This window comes from Podarcis pityusensis (assembly GCF_964106645.2).
Source record: "Podarcis pityusensis genome assembly, chromosome: 10".
Taxonomy (NCBI): Eukaryota; Metazoa; Chordata; class Lepidosauria; order Squamata; family Lacertidae; genus Podarcis; species Podarcis pityusensis.
In genome coordinates this window covers 35,081,489-35,102,570 of record NC_138035.1, presented here as the reverse complement: position 1 = coordinate 35,102,570, position 21,082 = coordinate 35,081,489, and the positions used below count along the sequence as shown (strand labels likewise).

Below are 21,082 nucleotides of genomic sequence, written 5' to 3'. Positions count from 1 at the left end.
CTGCTGACCCAACAACTGTATTAACCCAAGCAGAGGGAAACTGTTACAGTGCTTATTGACCTGAAAGGGACTTTTCATGCTCTTTCAAGGAAGATTGTTTCTTATATGTGATTTGTATATTCAAACAAATCTTCAAGGTGACCGCAGTATTCTTCACGGTCAAACTACTGTCCCTGTTACTATATGGTATCTCTATAGATTGAGATGTCTAATTCTGCACCAGGCATTTTTCTTACATTATATTCTGGGGGTACCTAACTGTGTAAGATATGCAAACATGTGTCTGGAAATTGGTGTAGTATTTGTGGGAACCAGTGTAGGTCCAAATACTAAAATATGTGTTACATCTTCATTTTTCTTCATTAATATCTATGCTATATCTAACAGATTAATATTTTAGAAAACGGTCCTATATAATTTTATATAAAAATACTTTAACGGCTGTTTTGTCTGAATCACTTCTAATGCTAGAGCAACAATAAACTTTCAGGGATATGACCCAACATTTATATGATATTGAAAGACAAGATCTATACTCTCTGGCTAATAGAACTTGTTCCCCTATAGTTATGCTACTTCAGCTTATGCTATTTCTGTAAAGAATATACAGGCTCATAAGAGCATTCATACCTGCAGTAATCAAAATGTTTTGACAATAGCCATACTCCAGGGCAGTTTTGTTTGTTTGTCAGGGCATCAAGATAAAAGATTGGTAATGCCTTGTTTATCAGATCAAGTTTCATATATCACAGACCAGATAGCTATTTTTCTTCCTAATTTCCATGCACGTAAGAGATCAACTGATTGCCTGTATTAGTTTAATTAGAGAAATTGTATCTTTTGTGTCCTGTTACTCTTATTCTGTGTTTTAACCTAAACAGGTCTTATGGCCATAATGAAGTGTTCATTGTAATCCCTTGGTATAAACAAAATGTAGAAGAGCTATCTTGTACACAGGATTTCCAACCAGTCAAACAGTACTATAATTAAAGTTCTTCAATGAGTGAGGCAGGTATCTATATACTGCACTTCAAATTTTGATTTATACTCAATTTTAATCAGATTGTTACTTTTTCATAGGCTCTCATTTACCCAAAACTGAGTCAGTTTGCTTATACTCTGGTTAACAAACCAACCACTGCTTCAATACAGATTTATTGAAAAAACACACACCAAAATTTCTATTTTTAAATACAATGAATAAAATGAAACATTGCTGGACTTTGTACTCCACTGCGTTAATTGTTGTGCACTTCTATTTCCCCCCTTCCGTGTCATCCGTGGTACCTTCTACAGCACCTTCAGAAACCACTGTCTCCTCTGGATTAACTTTTGGATGAAGCTTTTCATACAGCTGTACCTGAAAATGTAATGGTCATAAATTCACATGTATAAGAAAAAACCTAGTTTTCTCTTTATAACCATAGTCCAGTGCAGAGTCAACTACACTTAAGACCACTAATTTCAATGGTCTTAAGTGTAAAATCTGAGGCCAACGTGTATAACCTTGCTTGACTCCACTCCAGTAAATGGTGTGTGTATGTTAAAATAAGACTTCTTAGATTACACTCTAGATTAGATCTTGCACATTCAAAAGCATTGTGTAGGCAAAAACTACATACAGCTCTTGTGTGTGTACATTTGGCACCTGCTGTTAGATCCTATCTACTCATGCCATGAAGTAGAGCAAGGGAGTACATATTAAAGGGTGATGAGCAAACAGGAATATATTTTGATGGAGCTGGTACTTCACATGAGGATTTTTTTTGGCAGAGGCCAATATGTTTCATGCTTCTACTATAAGCATGCTTCACAAAATGTCTGAGATTAGGTTCTGAATACAAACAGGATATCTAGATGGGTGGACACTATCTGCCTATGAAATACATATGAGAAAGACTTACAAAAGCATACTTACCCACTTAGATTTCCAAAACACAAAGTTGCCTATAAAGTCTTCTTTGCCAAAGAGAAGTCTGCTTTCCACGGTTTGCTGAAATCCTCCTAGAAGATAGTTGGATTAACAACATGATCTCACACAAGGCAATTCAGTTCCAGCACAGATATGACCCACTCATGCTTACTCCCCTCTGGAGAGAATGGAATTTAGATGGAAAGATGGAATTTAGAAATTGCTCTATAGCTACTCAGCAATCTTATGTCATGTGAGGCAAAGAAGATTATTTCCAAAGCTATCTCCTTGCCATATGTCAGATATGATAAACTTGTTTCCAAGTAAAGGACTCCTGGATGGTTAAGTCCAATCAAAGGAGGCTATGGGGCACAGCACTCATCTCGCTTTTCAGGCTGAGGAAGCTGGCGTTTGTCCACAGCTTTCCGGGTCATGTGGCCAGCATGACTAAACCACTTCTGGCGCAACGGGACACTGTGACAGAAGCCAGAGCGCACAGGAACGCAATTTACCTACCCACCACAGCGTACCTATTTATTTACTTGCACTAGTGTGCTTTTCAACTACTAGGTTTCCAGGACTAACATGCTAGAACAGTGTTGCTCAAAGAGTGAGCTGGAACCAACCAGTGGGCCTGGAACTACTTTCAGGTGGGCTTCAGCCTGCCCACTGAGTCCTTACTCCCTTGCCCTACCTTGCCCCATCATTCTTTCTACTATGTCATACTAGTAACATGGACTCAGCTATACAGCTGCAAATAAAACGCTTTAAGTGCAATATATAATATAACACAAAATGGCGATGGTGAGCTTTATGGGAAATTCATTGTTTGTTTTTCCTTTCTTCCTAGTTTTATTTTCCCCATACCATATTTGTGTACCTCATGGAAGTTGCTCACCTCCGAGGCCTTAGAACCCAGCTTTGAAAATCTGCTTTTAACTTAGCAATTCTAAAGGAGTTTGAGGTAGAAACAGAAGCAGTTCATCTGTTGACTTCTGAGGTGAACATTCAGGTGTGTCTTTTATGTTTGCTCAATTTCTTATTGAGAATTATTGGGGTTTGTCACTGTGCTGCATCTTGCGATGCTCCCTCACAACAAAGTATATCTTAAGAAATCTGCTTAGTTCTTTGTGCAGTGGTACTTCGGGTTAAGAACTTAATTCATTCTCGAGGTCTGTTCTTAACCTGAAACTGTTCTTAACCTGAGGTACCAGGTTTAGCTAATGGGGCCTCCCACTGCCGCCGCGCCGCCAGAGCAAGATTTCTGTTCTCATCCTGAAGCAAAGTTCTTAACCCGAGGTACTATTTCTGGGTTAGCGGAGTCTGTAACCTGGAGCGCCTGTAACCTGAAGCGTCTGTAACCCGAGGTACCACTGTATTGGAGCTAGAGGGAGGAGCTGCTCCCCCTTCCCCTGGGTAAAGAATGGTAAGAAACAACATTCCATTTTATTGGATCACCATGCCTCTTTTTTGGCCTAAATGATGTCAAAGCACAAATGATGGCATTAGTAGAGGAAGGGTCATAGAAGCTTCCATAATGGTGAGGAGGTGGTGTTTGACATCAGATCTACCTCTCCAAGATGAGAGCTCTCTCTCCAGAAAGGGACATACAGTACACTCCCAGGAACTAAATCATCTATTCAAATATGATCTCCATTCCAATGGGTAACTTCTTAACAGTCCTGTTTTCAAAATAATCAAAATATTTTGACTACACTTGGGTCAGGATAAATTTTGAACACGTTATCATGGATGCAGCTCCCTGAATACTACTTTACATGCATGTTTTGCTTCATTAAAGATATATAGCAATACAAATTCAAATGAGCTTCAGACTGCGGATTTCTATGCTTTAATCAAAGCTTAATCAAAACTAGAAAAAATATTACCTGTCATTGCACTTACGATGGCTCCCACAATGAATGTGATCAAAGTTCCTAATGTGCTAAAGTACAGATAGGACAGCGAGTACCAATACTCCTGAAGAAAAGTTCTGAAAAGGGGAAAAAACATTTCCTTCCAAAATTATGCTGTATTGATATCCAAAAATTAGCTTAAGCATACTGTAATTTAAAGTGACAAAGGCTGCAATCCTATATACACTTACTGGAGAGTAAGCCCCACTGAACTCAGTAGGACTTATTTCTGCACAGACATATATAGGATTGAACAGTCAGCATGTAGTCTTAAAGAGATAGTACAGATACTGGCACAACACTTTAATTTTCTGTTCTATGGGTAAGTAACAAACACACCTTTGAGTGGAAGCGAAGGATATAAATTTAATAAATAATAACTAAAATAAATAAATAACCCAAACTTGGCATCATCTAATGAAACTGATTAGCAAAAGCCTCCAGACAGACAAAAAAAACCTCAAGTAAATTTGGTTAAACTCTAGTTATTTTGAAGATAATCTTAAAGCATTAATATGCTGGTGGACAAAGGGACATTATTCCAGCAAATAAGCCCTCATTGTTTAATTAGAATGTAGTCCCACATTCAGTGTATCATTTCATTTCACATTTAATTCCTATGCCATGCTTTTGCTTTCCCAAAGGAAGTCCTAAGACGCCAACAAGAGCTTGATAAAACACTCTGTGTAAAAAACATCATTCAACCATATCGAACATCATTCAACCATATCGAACATATAATTGAAGTCTTATGCATACCTTTGAGCAGGTGTAGTATGCACAGTAGTAGTTAATGGCGTGGTGAGAGTAACATTGTATTTCCGACAGCCTGCTGTTGAAAGGGGTAACGGCAATGTTTTGTCACGAGAGGGAGGGTACTTGATAGCCCCAAGTCCAACCCATAATGTAACAATAAATCCACACAGGAGACCTGAAAATGCACCCTGAGAAGTAGAAAATTACACACAATGTAAACTCAACATGAACAATAGGGACAAATCCTTTCAAAAAAGGTTCTGACTCTAATGTTTAAAATCACCTAATCAAATACAGGATTCCTGGAGGCTAGTGTTTGGGCACCTGTTTTTTAAACTCATTCTGCTACAGTCACTTAGGATATAAAGAATTTTGTTATTTCTTTGTCATGAGTGTAACACATATGTAGCCAGACTATGTAAGGGTAGTTGAAATAAGACATTAACTCTATTTCCTCTTTCGAATGCTTCATTTCATTCTTCATCTCAATATCTCCATCAGCATTTTGATCAAGGGGATGACAGCATTCGTTCCACTTTTTTTTATTCTGGGGTGGTTAAGACATCACCTCAAACCATTATTCATGAAGTCAGGAATCTAGGCTTACAGACTTTCTCTTCCCTAGTGTGCAACCGTTTCCTGTCTCATATCCTCATTAATGCCAAACCATACCTTTCTGGATAAGACAAAATGGCAAGCAATGGTTTGTCTCAAAGTAGGGTAGGCAGCAAGGAATCATTACAAACAAGAAGACAAGACAAGAAGACAAGAGGAGGAGAGTGAATGAGCACTGGGCTCCTGAATGCCTGTTGACAGAATGCAAAACCATAGCTTTGCATTATGTGTGAACAAATCATGTGTGCGTGTAAAGTTACTAACTAATGAAAGCACTATAAATACTCTGTGGACTGCTAAAATATTAAAGTATAAAATGAGCTCTCTTATACCATTGCATATTAAGAAGCAGAAGACAAAAGAATTACTTACTGTAGGATTTGCAAAAGGTAAAAGGATGCCCATAGAAAATATTCCCAAAAGAGGTCCACCAAGTATTCCAAAAATACTGAGCGCAGCCTGAAGGATGGAACAAAATCAAGGTGGTTAGTAAATACAGGGACTAGCAAAAACAAAAAGTAAATTAGCAAAAAGTATAAGTTCTGTTTTTCTTTCACCCTGCTTTGAAGTTCATTTGACTATGGAAGGGCTTTTTAGGAGAGGCCCTTCAAAAAGATACAGCTCCAAGAAACCTGCCATTTCAGGTGATGGCGAAGCTTGACACATCAGCAGCGACACTCCTCCCCCCCCCCCCTTTTCTCACTGTTTTAAAACCAGCAGCTCTGCTGACAGTTTTGGCAGTGCAGGTGCTTAGCTCAGGCCACTGCCCCTCTTCCTTCCTCTGAGAGTCAGAACGCAACCCCTTAGCCACTGAACTTGCCAGCAGAGCACTTAATGAGGAATATAGAATATATAATTAGATTCACAAAATCTAAGCAAATTCTTCTAAAAACTAGAAGTCTAAGAATAACCGTTAAATGCTTACCTGTAACAAACCACCCATCTTGGATGCTACGCCAGCCATGGCAAGGCACACTGCACCAAAAAGCAGGTCTAAATGAATAAATTTATGCAAAGTTTATATGGTTTATTCATATATGTAACAGACTGATAAGTTTAAGATTTATTTAAGACGTTCTGCCTTCTAATAAAAAAATCAAAGACAGCGAGTATATTAGAGTTTGCCACTAGGAATTACCAAAACCAACAAAATTTTACTCCCTTGGAGGAAGTGAATATGATTTTTTTAATAAAAAAAAAAACACCAACAAAAAATGTTAGATACTGGTTTAATTATATAATTATCATGCATAAAAATGGAAATCTTATGTTATATCCTATGTTATCATGGATGATAATAATTTACTGTACATTGGGTATGGCTAACTTGCAGCCTAATTATGGCCCAGCATTTTGGCTGCTGTATTGGCAATTTTAGGTGGACTCCTTTTTTCTGAGCATCAGGTGGCCCTGTGCAGCCCCATAGCTGCAGTGGAAATACAACAGGTAGTGATCATACATTTTCCACAGGCATCACATGAAGCTGTAGGCAGCACAGGCACCAACAGAGAGTATAGGGCAAACAAGTAGATGGGCTGGGACAAAGCTCTACCACATTTCACAGCAGAAACAATGACATAATCTCTTGGGGCCTATCCTCTGCATGCCAAATAAATAAGCTTTTATCAGAGAGAAACCACTGTGTAACCTAAGCAGAGAAAGAGGTAGGTTACATTAGCATGTCAGCTGCCACTTCTATTTTGAAAAATTATAAAGTCCTTTTCCTTTGGTCAACTTTTGGAGCCCACAACCACCAGAATTCTTCATAAGACTAAATGTTCTGCAAATCAGAGGGACAGGTTGGTCTGGTACTAAAGCAATAATGTCTGCATCGGTTGAAATTGCATTTCTGCTGTGTAGTCTGAGAAGGGGTATGGCTATGGTGGTCTGACTGTGGGGGCTTGTCATTAAGAGTGTCTGCACTTCAGAATTGTAACACTGGGTAAAAAGGTAAAGGACCGCTGGACGGTTAAGTCCAGTCAAAGGTGACTTATGGGATTGCGGTGCTCATCTCGCATTTTAGGCTGAGGAAGCTGGCGTTTGTCCACAGCTTTCCAGGTCATATGGCCAACATGACTAAACTGCTTCTTGAGCAACGGAACACCGTGACAGAAACCAGAGTGCATGGAAATGCTGTTTACCTTCCCACCGCAGCTTTTGAACTGCTAGGTTGACAGGAGCTGGGACAGAGGAATGGGAGCTCACCCCGTTGCGGGGATTTGAACCGCCAACCTTCTGATCAGCAAGCCCAAGTGGCTCAGTGGGTTACCACAATAGAGAGGTGGAGTCAAATGCTGGTGAAGAATAATGGAGCACAGCAGCCAATGTAACTTCTCATTCTCAAGCCAACAGATCCTCTATTCATTGGGGCCAAGGCCACTTTTACAATACCCACTTCAACAGGCAAGCCCTGGAGGTTGGTCGTGGATCAATGCAACCCTTGACCCTTACTGTACATGTTTCATTGTATACAGGTCCATTCATTGTATGCAGGTCCATAATTGTAATCAGTTGCTTTTTGTACAGTATTTCTGTCTGGCTCCTTGAGACTTCCTGATGCAACTGTCATGATACTGTCTAAAGTGAATTATAGTGGAGAGCCAGAGTGGCTTAACAGTTAGAGATGTAAGAGGTTTAGGAGACCTAGGTCCAAAACTCACCACTATCTTAAATATAAAAAATATATGTAAAACAACCAGGGTGGGGAACCTGTGGCCCTCCGAATGTTGTGGGACTATAGCTCTCATCATCCCTAATTACTGGTCATGTTTTCTGGGACTGATGGGAGTTGGAGTTAAACAACATCTGAAGGGCCATAGGCCACTTATCTCTGCTCTAAACAATCACTGTGCAAAACTGTATGTAAACAAGCCTACAAAGAGCAGATGGAAGACACAGACCCATTTCACTTGTCACATTGAACTATAGATTTACAAAACTATGGTTTAACATGCAGCATGCTGGCACACACTAAGTTCTTGCTCCACTCTGTTCCTCCACTGGTCCTGTCATGTGTTGGTAAATAAGGCAAAATCTGCCCTGAGATGATGTCCAAACCAGAAACAAAGGGTGGCTTATTCCACATAGCTGTCCAGTGAGTTTCCTTTATTACACATTTGAAGTCATTTTTCCATTTGGATTTTAGTGTTTTATTCTATATACAAGGCATAATCCTATATAGCAATGAGACAGCTGCATTTATTATGTCTAAGCCTCACTCAGATTTTTTAATGTATCTTAACTTCTACAGTTAATGAGAAAAAATGGGATTTTTTATTTAAAAACATAAAATATCACATACAAACTTACTCATTCCTATGGAAATCCATGACATGCTTGTGTCAGACATCTTAAAATGAGGTCTAATGAGGTCTTCAATTGTTACAGCAGCTAATGCATTGATGCTGGATGACACTGTACTAAAGAATATAAAATTAAAATTTTCTGAGGTTTGCATTTGTGTTGCGGTTGCACAAATATTTTAAAACTGATATAATTTTGGGAGCAGGGATGGGGAGGAACAAAACTTGAGCTACGACAGAAACATTGTCCCAATACAATTCACAAAGTGGTAATGGCTTTTCATCGTATTCTCAGTCTGTCATCTGTATTTATGAAAGCTTGATGAGAGCTTTTCCTGCCACTGAGCCCGATGTGTGCTAAAAGTGGTAAGACTTTCCTACATTAACCACTTGGTGAGCTGGTCATTTGCAGTAACAATCCATGACAAGGTACTCGTGCCAAGTCACAGAGCTAATATACCCAAAAGCACCACAGTGCCAGTAAGGCTGCGATGAAGCAACTAAGTCCGCTCACCCACCTTGGTGCAGCGGCGTTGCAGGATGGCAGAGGCTCCACAAAGGAACTGGAACAGCGGTGCCCTTTCCGGTAGGCGGTGGGAGCTTAAGTTCTTAACTATTAGGTTCTTAACCAGAGGTACCACTATACATATGATTGAGAGTCACACTGCATGTTATATCATGATACTATCCATTTTTGCCATCCAATGAAGCTGAATGTTGACCGATTCAGGACAGACAAAAGTGAAACTATGAAATTCACTACCACCTGATGGAGCGAAGGTCACCAACTTGGATGACTTTAACAGGGGACCGGACTAACGGAGGATATGACTGTTTATGGCTACTGACCTCAACAGCTACATTCTACTTCCACCATTGGAGGTGGTGCTGGAAACCACAGGAGGGGCGAGTGCTGTTGTGCTCAGGTCCTGCCTGCATGTTTCCCATTAGATATGTGGCTGGCTACTTTAAGTCAGGATGCTGGACTAGAGGGATCTTTGGCTCATCTTGCATTAATGAACGTTTTGCTGTTTTAACTTTAAACAGCAACTGTGAGGAAGGTCAATCAGCTTTCCTCCAGTGCCAAATAGCAGATTTTAATCAGGTCTGCAGTATAGAGGGAAAGGGTTAAACTCACTTCCTGCTGTTCCACTTGAGCTCCCTTCAAAACTGCTATTGAATATTTTTTTTAAATGCAATATCAACTGTGTGTTCAGCATAATGCTTAGTTTGGCCCGAGAGACATTGATTTATCGTTTTAAAAATTGGCTGAAAGTCACCAGTAACTTTCTAGAATCTAGACCTAGGGTCGCTTAAAAATGACCTGGATGTCCCACTGAAACTCACCTTAATGTCCCACTGTAAGTCCCAGCCACAAAAAGTCCTGGAACTCCTGGATAGTCACCCAAAATCTCCAACACCAAATACGGCATGAGCTAAAAAAAATTCACCATTGAGAAATAGTAAACTTTTTTGATTTGAAGTTTAGAAACTCAATCATGGTTTGAAATAAAAATCTAACTTGAAATTATTTAGGTTTGTGCATGTCCTTGTAACACTGAACACACACACACACACACACACACACACACACACACACACATTCCATTGATTATTAAACATAGCACACTAGGTTGGGAGAAGTACCCTTTGTTTGCTGAGAACGATTTGTTACTCCAGCTAAGTTCCATGTAAACCCTTTGAGAAAGGTGGTAGCTTCAGGGCAAAATGTACACTGGCTACCAAACACAGAGGACACCTTGGCATTTTGGGTGCTTCCTACTCAAACACTACTGTGGCTGAGATTCACAGGGTGTGGCACTATGTGCTTACATTCTGAGCATATTCTCTGCCATAACATGGAAGACTGACACACAGCTGGAGTGGCCCAGGCATTGAAAAAGCTTGGTGGGGCTGGCATACAGACCACTTGAAAGGCTTCCTAGTTTTCTCCGTGGGCTTAGAAACCCATTTTTAAAGGGGTGTGATCACTTGCAGCTGAAAGAAGTGAGGGAGGCAAGACCACAGGGTGAATTCAAAGCACTAAAGATAAAGAAGGGACCAGAGGAGTTGTGGAGAGCATGTAGAAGGCGAGGAAGGAGGGAGAACACAGGTGAACTGGGAGGAAAAGTACAAGGAGAAACAGGTATGAGCTCAAAGCAGAGTAACAAGGAGAAGCGAGAGACATATTTGAACTGGAGGAAGAGGCTGCAGAGGGAAAAGTTACAGGAAAAAATCTGATCACATATCCCTGCTTTGGACAAATAGGAGAGACCAGGTCCATGAGTAGATGCCTCGCAAGCCAAATAGGCAAGTAATTGTACTGAACCAACCTGGCTGCATAAACATATATTATTTCTTTCTACAGAAGATGCCTATTTGAAATTCCCGCTTTGTTTGGGAATGAGAGGGTTCCTTGCTTCATGATTTTATTATATCTGTCTATTATTTCAAGTAAAGTGGCAGTTTTCCTTGTCCCTGACAATCATAACTTGCTGATTATGTTATCTTTCCAAAAGGCCTTCTTAAAACTTAGTTACATGGAAGATAAATATGAGTCTGATCTATTCTGTGTGTAACTGTATCACTTGACAGTAATACTAAACCTGATCTGGTGCTGCCACAAAGCCTGAAGTCCATGGATCACAATCCTTGTATATGGAGTACATTGAGAGTCCACTGAATACTGCAGAACTAAGAGTTAGACAAAGTCCCATAAGATTTAAATAAAGAGAGCTGTAAGAAAATGTCAGAAAAGTAGGTTAAAGAAGCATTGTTCTTGCGGAAATTATATGAAAACAGAGATTCACTGGGGTGCGTTCCAACTCTATGATACTATGAACACAGCTGCAAATACATCATGCCTAAGGTGCAAGGTAACCCCTACAAATTAATGCAAAGTGCTTTTAATTAATTACAGCGCACACCACCAAATGTTTGGACAACTTTGCTGTCCAGTAGGACTACCTTTGAAATTCTCTTCCTGATTTAGAAGATATTTCATGGATTGGCAAGACTGCAGTTTATTGCTAAACCAAACCCTGATATCTAATTTCACTTTATCATTTTGCAAAGTAGAAACTTACATAACTTTAAGAGGATTTTAGCAAATATGCAACTTAGTGCGCCTTAATAGATTCAGCAAAGCAGATTCAGCAAAATGGCAAAGTACTCAATAATCACTTTCCATAACTGGAAACCAGCTTCTGTTTGCAAATCAGTAAGAGCTGATCAAGAGTGGAACAGATTCCCACAAGAGGTGGTGGACTCTCCTTCCTTGGAGATTTTTAAGGAGAGGTTGGGTAAGTATCTGTCATGGATGCTTTAGCTAGGATTCCTGCATTGCAGGGGGTTGAACTAGATTGGCCCTTGGATCTCGTCCAACTCTAAGGTTCTATGATCACATTTCTGGGTGAAGTCCATGCAAAAAAAAAGATGTTCCAGCACCCATAAGTTGAAACACAGATCAAACAATCCTCACAGAAGCACATGAGTAATCCGCTAGTGCACCTGAGAATATTTGGACTGAAAGAATGGATTTACAATATGTAGTCTTACAGTTTTGCATGAAGTCTTGATTTGCAAGCAAGGTACCGTTGAACCTGAGACTGATTTACTCCATATATGCCAAGCCAAGTGAAACTGCCGCCAATGGTAACTGTCCACACAGTATGCCTTTGCAGAGGGCTTAGGTTAAAGCTAAGAGGAAAAAAGGCATATAAAAGTAATGTGCAAATTCTGACATGGAAAAAAAATGAAGAATTCAGTGGAGGAAAGGGGGAATGTTAGAACTTTGAATGAAATTCCTCTACTTGATAGCCTGTGCTCTACTGATTTCAGAGCTCTGACATCAATATAGCCAGAAGGGGGTGGGTTTGCTGTGGGAGGGCCATAGCCTTCCCAGTCCATTGACATGATTGCAGACAAGGAGAGATTTATGCCAACCCAGGAACTGGCATAAATCAATTCCTTTTATTTTCCTGCCATTAGGAACAATGGGAAGGATACAGGTTCCCCCCCCCCCAAAAAAAGTGGAAATAGGATAGAAGATTCCAAATATGCACCTCCACCCTCACTCCTGCTCTATCAGAAAGAGCAGGAGCATGAGGCAGGATGAAAGGTCTTCAGTTCCCCCATCACCAATCCAATAGGACTGAAGTCTTAAGCAAGTATGCATTTCACATTTATAAGCTTTACCATTAATTTGCTGTTCTAATACCACTCAGAGATCGATATTTTATCAAGGGAGTTACTTTCTCTTGAGTTGTCCACCCACTGAAATGTAAATTCCCAAACTTTTCAAAACCTTTAAGAATGTCCTGGGTAGCATACTAAGGAAACACTTACTCCCAGAGTCTTAGTCTTCCTCCATGACGAGCATCATCCATAATAGCAGTAAATCCTCCTTTAATTACTAAAGTTCGAAAAATCACGGCTAGAAACCCACTTATCATCAGTATAAACTGGAAAACATCCGTCCAAACCACGGCTTTTAGGCCACCCTATACAAGAAAAGCAGATGCAGTATATGTTAAAAAAAAGTCAGTTCTGTCTGTATAGATATATGCACATATATTTGCGCATAGAAGTTCTATCATGCTGCATTATGTTACTGTTACAGTGGTACCTCTAGTTACGAACTTAATTCGTTCTGGAGGTCCGTTCTTAACCTGAAACTGTTCTTAACTAGAGGTGTGCTTTCGCTAATGGGGCCTCTTGCCGCTGCTGCGCCGTCAGCACACAATTTCCATTCTCATCCTGGAGCAAAGTTCTCAACTCGAGAGAACTCTTCAAGGTTAGCGGCATTTGTAACCTGGAGCGTTTGTAGCCTGAGGTGTTTGTAACTCAAGGTACCACTGTATTTATTGTCTGTAAGCCGCTTTGGGATTCATTTGAATACAATCAATCAATATACAAACATCTCGGGTGTCCTTGCTCAATAAATCTTAATTGTTCTCTTTTAAAGTTGTTAAGCTTAAGCATGTTTAAAGAGAGCCAGTGTGGTGTAGTGGTTAAGAGCGGTAGTCTCGTAATCTGGGGAACGGAGTTCGCGTCTCCGCTCCTCCACATGCAGCTGCTGGGTGACCTTGGGCCAGTCACACTTCTTTGAAGTCTCTCAGCCCCACTCACCTCACAGAGTGTTTGTTGTGGGGGAGGAAGGGAAAGGAGATTGTTGGCCACTTTGAGACTCCTTTGGGTAGTGATAAAGTGGGATATCAAATCCAAACTCTTCTTAAATGTTTAAGCTTAAGCTTAAACATTTATTTGCCCTCAGAAAAGGAAGTTTTAAGAAGTGCTGAACTTTGCTTGTATTTCAGCTGAAAATCAAACAATCTCAGCCATTGGCTGAGATTCAATTTGAAAAGAATATGAAAAGAAACATATTCTAAATTATATGTAAGATTCCTTTCTGACAGCATAGAACTAATATAGGATGGGAGGGCAAGATAAATTTTCCATCTTAACTCTAAAGCAGTGAAAAATGATCCCTTTTTTACCCAGTTACACAATGCGTTTCTTAACTTTTTAAACCAGATCCAGGAACTAGATTTCCTTCTCTTTCCTTCAGTTTAATCTAGGAAATGGAATATTTGTACACAGGATTCTTACAGACAGGTGTTTATTGTGGGATCCTCGTGTATGGAAGTTTCCTAAAGCATCCACAGAACATTGTTGGCATCAAAATGTCAGTCTGTATTCCTCCCCCATTTAATACAGATTTACCCCTTCCATGGAAAATTTTTGAAGTTAAAAAACAACAACCCAACCCTGTCGCCCACAACCCACTTGCAATATTAAGCATCCTTCTAGAAACATCCAGAGATTCACATATTAGACATCTATGTAACTGATGCCATGATATACCCACACTACATTGCTGTGACAGGGAGCTAGAGATGTTGAACAGAAAATTCACAGCATCTCACCAAACAAAGCTTTTAAGCAGTTTTTTTCTGGAAAACATGAACTTTACAATATTATAAAACCAGTACTGTATGTGTTAGTAGCATAGCTTTGTAGATAAGCCCACAACACTTACTAGCCTCCAACGTTATTTTACTAGCCTGCTAAGAAAATTTAGTCTCATAATGTGGTGTAAAGGCACATGGAGCCACAACCTTGCTGAAAATTTGGACCTGGTCAACACTTGGATGGGGGAGACCTCCTGGAAATCACTTGTATTCTCTTATCTCAGTGACCAGCACTGACAAGAAGGTAAAAAATGTCTCTTCTAGCAAGAATACTGGTAGAAGGGGGGTGGAGCAAATCTCTGCAAGGAATTCATTGTTCCCAAGGCCTCTAGGCAAGGTTGAATGCAAGGCTGATATAACATAAATACATAGATCATGAAAAATAGAATCCTATAACAAATCTGAAAGTAAAAGTTGGGATCGATTTGTTTATTTATAAAGGTTACTTTATAAATCCAGGAACCACAATGTTTATTAAAGTGAACTGTTCACATACCAGAGTGCAATAGAAAGTGCAGACTATTCCTGTTGAAATAACAGACCCCCACAACTGAAATCCTGTAACTGAAAGGGAGGGGAAACACATAAATATTCTTTGAAACATTTCTAGGGATATGTGGTAAAACATTGTTTATTTATTTATTTATTAATGCAAAGAAGACAAAACAATAAGTGCACATACAAATCTTCATGACATTTATGAATTTAAAGTTTGCTATAAACAAGAAATGTAAATACTACTTGGATGGTGAGTAGCAAGCATACTTGAACTGTGGAAGGACATACCTGCCATACCTTAAGATCATCATTAGGAGGCCCTTCTCCAGGTTTCCCCTAAATAGGTGATGCAGGTGACCATAAGGGAAAAGTCCTACTAGGTGATGACATTCAGTCTAGTGCTTGTAGTTGGCCAGGCCAGGTATTGCGTCGAGGGTCCTAATAGCTCAGAAGGATCTCTTACTGGCAGCTGTGATGCTTTTTCTGCTCTCCTCACCAGGACCTCAAGCAGCACTTTAGCAGAGGGAGAGCGGCTGTGCCACTTTTTAGTAGGAGTCAAATTTGACTCTCACTTGCAGTGTCTGCCTGCCACTATGCCCTGCTCCATCTCCTGTCTTTCCTTGGCGGGAAAAGTGTGACTGCATTGGGGGGGTCTCCTCAAATCTGGGTCTCCTCAAATCTGACCCTGGTGGGATTATAGAATGCCCTAATCAGTGAGACTCTCCTTAATTCTTCTCCCTTCTCTCACATTACAAAAGGACTAAAAGCTGCAATCCTGTACACACTGACCTGGAAGTAAATCCCACTGAATAGTGGGACCCGGAGCCAGGAGACCCACGGGACCTCACAGAGCCTCCAACCCCAACCCTACTATCCAGGGAGATATCTCACCAGGCCTGCCTCCAAGGAATGCCCTGGAAAGACCCTTGGAGTTGGTCTCCAGCAGCAGAGGGACCAGAGGGGGTCTCACACTCAAAAGCATCTGTGCCATGGAGTTCAGGCTGAGGTAGTTTTGGGAGTTAAGGTCTGCTACTTGCTGAAACAACATATGCCTTTCAGCTCATTACTCCTGCAACCTGAGTTCTGGCTGATCTTTTAGTGGATGACCTCTGCCTCACAGCTGTGCTTTTGGATTATGTTTGACTCAGGACTCCACCTTTGTGCTTGACCCCTGCTTCACTTTGACTTTGCTTAATGCTATTGTGCTTCGGGCCTGAGTCTGCAATGTGACCTGTTGTGTAGTCTTGTTCCAGACAACCTCAGGGCCTGAGACCTAACACAGCTGGAGTAGGATAATGCCTCTGCAAATGATTAAAAGAATTTCATGAACAGCCAAACTATAAGAGTTATTATTTCAACTACCACATATATATGAAATATTACATAAGGTGCATTGATTTCATTGTCTTATTATTCACATGCTACAGGGTAAGCAAAATTTGACTCAAGCTTTCCACAAAGGTACTGGAGATTTCACACAAGTGAACCACCTAAGTCAACATTGTTTTTTGTCCTTTGCTAATGGTTTTAAACGATGTGTTCACATTACCTTGACTCAAAGCCAGGGATGGAGAATATATAACAATTCCAGTGTATAATATCTGAGGAGATGAAATAAACACACATGTTAGATGTTTTTTCTCAGAATTATTTGTTCTACACCAGGGATGCCCTCCCTGCAAGGAGCAAGCACAAAAGCATCAAGTCCTATTCAACAGCCCACATAGTGCTTAGGCAAAGAGGGGAGGGGAGTTGAAGAACATAACCAATCATAGAACACAAACAACAACATATACATACCATACATACTAACATTACTATTGTGGCTGAAACACTACCACCTCACAGTCCTTTGAGAAAAAGCACCAGTTTGATTTAAGTACCATGAAACAAACTGAGCAACGTAAGAAGTATGTAAAAACAACAACCTGATATTTCAAAATAATTGTCAGTATACTGTGAAAAGTACATAATGATTACACGTTTTAAGTGAGCATTTTGCCAACAAAAACTCCGGTATCACTGAAATAAGCGTGCAAACAAAATGAGCGAGTCCAGTTCTTAGTCGCATTTGTTCATGCAACGCAAGACACTTTTGGCTCACACAGACTTTTGCTCCGTCTCTGTACTATTTATTTATTTATGTATTATATTTCTAGGTAACCAATGCAGTAAAAAACACACATAGCAAGAATAACAAAGAAAAATTAGGTGAAATTGCTTACAAAAATGTATATAGTAGGGGAAATTCACACAAAAATGCAGTGCATAGTTAAACTATGGAACTCGCTCCTAAAGGAGACAGTGGTGGCCACTAAATTTCAATGACTTTTAAAGACAGCTAGACAAATTCATGGAGAATCAGGCCATCACCTGCCAATATCCACAATGGCTGTGTTCTACCTCCACTCTCATAGGCAGTATGTCTCTGAATACCAGCTGCTATGAAGAGCCGGTAGGCAGAGTGCTATTAAACTGAGGTCCTGCTTGCAGACTTCCCATAGGCATCTGACTGGTCACTGTGAGAAAAGGACTAGATGCCCCATTTGCCTTATCCTGCAGGATCCCCTTATGTTCTTAGTATGGATAATCAATAAAAAATTCTGCTTTACTTACCGTTAAAATCATAAACATCACTGTTCCAAGCAGACGCATTTTTTTATTGTATCGAAGCTCCAAGTACTGCAAAAGAGACAAATTGCTTTTAGATACAAAGCATACAAATTCATATGAATGTAGCTAATATGTAGAAATAGGACTGACACGATTCCTTTTTGGGGGGAGGTTTAAGACTGCAGTTCTATGCAGAGCTGCTCGGGAGTGAAATCTCAGTGAACTCCCTGAAACTTACTTCTGAGTAAATATCTATTTGAACAGACTTCGTCAGTGACGTTCTATGCAAAATTACTGAGAGAGCTTCTCAATAGCTAAACACAGCTCCTGGGAATGGAGGCACTACAGATCAGGGAAAGGGAATGAGAGGAGAGGGTTAAACACCCTCCGTGATCTGCAATAAGTTGCTGTTGTATTTAGAGCCACACCAGTTCTTTCCCCTCCTTGAGCAAAATGCACTCCTGTTTCCCATCAGCCAATTGGCAGTTGGAAGCACACCTTGCTCTAGTGAAGGAACACCAGGAGCTCATTTTAAGCTCCTGATAGTTCGTTTGATGCCCCACCCTTATGCACCCACCATGCCTGATGTAATATATGACTTAGATGTAGGGGGGGTGGACATGGCTTCCCCAAATGAGGCCTGGAGGGCCAAATTTGTGACTTACAGCGTAAATTAATAACACAGTCTTATTCAGTAAAAGAATAAAAGCTTTACTGAGTTAAAATAAACTTGTTTGCAAATAACAGCACAGCGAACAGAAGATTAAACTAGCTTCAGAGCATACACAGAGTTTCCATTGAGCACAGGCTTCACAGAGCACAGGCTCCACCACACAGACACAGACTCTCTAGGCTCCACACTGAGTCTGCCTGCAAGCAAATACAGTGGTACCTCAGGTTACATACGCTTCAGGTTACAGACTCCGCTAACCCAGAAATATTACCTCGGGTTAAGAACTTTGCTTCAGGATGAGAACAGAAATTGTGCTCCGGCAGCGCAGTGGCAGCAGGAGGCCCCATTAGCTAAAGTGGTGCTTCAGGTTAAGAACAGTTTCAGGTTAAGAACGGACCTCCGGAACGAATTAAGTACTTAACCCGAAGTACCATTGTACAATATTTATACAGAGAATGAGTCATCCTCAAGATGAGTCACAGGAGCCAACTGACGCTTCGCAGGTAAGATTCACCTTCTGTTGTGTGGGCAGGGTGGTCCCTCCCCTTACCTGGCCGATCACCTGGCAACACCTCCCCAGGCAGGATTGGGCAATTGGCTGAGGTAGGCAGAGACCTCCAGGTAGCCAGCCTGGGGAGGGTGAAACCAGCCCGAACTACCAGGAGTCGCACTGAGATCCGGGGGGGCTGCACGCAACCATGCAAAAGGCATTTAATGTGAGGAGCAGTCATTCTGCAGCTTTTCATCATTTCACAACATTTCTAGACTCCTTTACTGCTTCTGCTCTCAAATGCCTTTGTCACTTGACAGTTTAATCTAAAGGATGGAGGTTCCCTGCCCATGTTCTAGTTAAGTGAGTTTCAAAGATGACTCTGGAGTGGCTTCATGGCTAGAGAAAATGACTGCTTTTTATATAAGAAAGTGGTGCCAGAAAAACAACAGATGGAACGGAGGAAAAGAAAGAAATAGCATTTCCATACTACCAACTTCAAGGGTTTAACGCACGTTCCCCATGCTCAGTTCATCATCAGAGGCTCTACTTTGAAGCTGTGACTCCTAGTAGGCAGCTGCCAGGAACAGAGCTCTCTCTGTGAAATACTGTACTTTGTCCATTGAGATTTGCCAGATCCAATTCTGAACTGTTTTAGTTGACTAGTAACTTGCTGGATAGTCCCCTGATTTATTTTTAAAGGCCTTAGGGGTATATTTACTACGGGTATCGTATGTTGTTAGGCTAACCTGGAGGGTTTTATTCATACAGTCCTGGGAGATGCTAAAAGTTTGCTTACCTCATAGGTGCTGATGATATGCAGCCGGTAGTAGACAGGTAGGAACACTTCGGCAGACATCAGCACCATAATGGTATAGGCGAAAACGAAGAGACTAAAAGCGACCCCAAAGCGATAGATCTCAGCTGGGGTCCCCAGCACCGTCACTGCTGACATAAAGCTGGCTGTGAGGGACAATGCAACTGGCCAACAAGTTAGACTGCGGCCAGCCATCAGATAGTCATTCTGAGATTTGTATACTCCCTTGGCGGCAAAGAAAATGCCGATTATTGCAGAGAAGATCAACATGGCTATAAAGACGACATAATCATAGAAACCAAAGCGTTCAGCAAGTACTTCGGGGTCAAGAAGCGGTGGGGGGGAAGGCGTCGCCATCATGGGGCTCAAATGGGAGGCAGCAGAAAGGCAGAGTGGGTTGGAGAAATCAGCATCTGGGCTGTGGATCTCGTTACCGTGGTAACAACGGTGCATTGGGTTCCTTAAAGCCACAAACCTCTTCTAAGCCCAACGGCTGACTGTAATGCCGTCCTGTTTGCCATGCACTAACTTCATGCTTTCCAACAGGGCCTACCTCAGAGTAGCCCCCCAGCACAACCCTAAATCAAACTCAAAATCTAAGCCTAACACTATGGGAAAGGTGGCACTTGTTTGGAGCTCCCTGCACATCAATAACAACAAACAAACCCACCAGAACTTGAATGGAGATGGAATTACTGCAACCCGGATATTTATGGGAAACTTTAGTATATATTAATAAAAAAAACCAAAAAAAAAAACAAAAAACCAGACAGGGCCCCCAAATTGGGGGGGGGGATTAAGAGAAAGGGGGAAGCTTAAGAAAGTGGGTCACTAGCTAGAGTGATAAAGTAAGCGGAAATGATCAAGCTTCTGGAGAGAGTAAAAGGGACCACACAATTCAAACAGGTAAAAATAAACTTCCTAGAGAGAGACAGGGAAGGAGGCTGCAGGCAAAATGGCTGCCAGTGGTGAAAAGCCATGGGTCAGCAACCTTTGATAAGGAAAAGAGGGGAAACGGAAGGCTAACAATACAGGAAGAAGGTTCTTTAAACACTGTAGAAGCTTTACTAGAAAGTGAATTGTTAGAAGTAGGCCAAGCAGAACACTTCAGAGCAGATGAAAAACGAACAGCAAAAGCTACAGTATCAAAATGGGGATTAAAATTAAAGCAGCAAACAACGGGTATTTCAAAGTAAGTTAGGTTGCAGTGGAACATTTTAAGAAAGCTACAGAAACTAAAATAGCTGCTTCAAAAAATATTAGAGTCAGAAGCTTTCTCTAATAGCATCCCCAAATAAGACATTTTGAACTATAGAGTCGAAAGAAATAATCAAGGTAAGACAAAAGCTAGAAAGGGGGCTGTAAGTAGTACGAGCAACTCCTAGCAAAAACAAAGGCCAAGAAACACAGCAAATGTGAGCTTTTTCCAAGGATGATCAGTCAGTTAGAAACCTTGAGAAAGAGAAAAATAAGAGAGGGGAAAGAGCACTGACCATAAAAAAAAGATTTCAAAAAGTA

The 21,082-nt window shown here is 40.8% G+C and overlaps 1 protein-coding gene across 3 annotated transcripts; it reads right to left on the bottom strand.

The window, feature by feature from the left end:
- Positions 1 to 1,139: 1,139 nt before the first annotated feature.
- LOC308486977 (sodium-coupled monocarboxylate transporter 1-like) lies at positions 1,140 to 20,316 on the bottom strand. Of its 3 annotated transcripts, none has more exons than XM_081024221.1 (15): positions 19,547 to 20,316; positions 17,588 to 17,653; positions 16,521 to 16,572; positions 14,970 to 15,037; positions 12,849 to 13,003; positions 12,060 to 12,200; positions 11,108 to 11,237; positions 9,849 to 9,937; positions 8,509 to 8,618; positions 6,125 to 6,174; positions 5,572 to 5,658; positions 4,588 to 4,772; positions 3,802 to 3,905; positions 1,919 to 2,004; positions 1,140 to 1,360 (listed from the first exon to the last, which is right to left on the bottom strand). In XM_081024221.1, exons 1-15 carry the CDS (start codon positions 20,015 to 20,017, stop codon positions 1,256 to 1,258), a joined length of 1,899 nt encoding a protein of 632 aa, XP_080880347.1. In that variant the 5' UTR covers positions 20,018 to 20,316; the 3' UTR covers positions 1,140 to 1,255. The 3 variants fall into 3 exon arrangements, with proteins under 3 accessions (XP_080880347.1, XP_080880348.1, XP_080880346.1); XM_081024222.1 differs by having other exon boundaries at positions 6,125 to 6,192; positions 11,108 to 11,195; XM_081024220.1 differs by having other exon boundaries at positions 6,125 to 6,192; positions 19,547 to 20,315.
- Between the last annotated feature and the right edge of the window lie 766 nt (positions 20,317 to 21,082).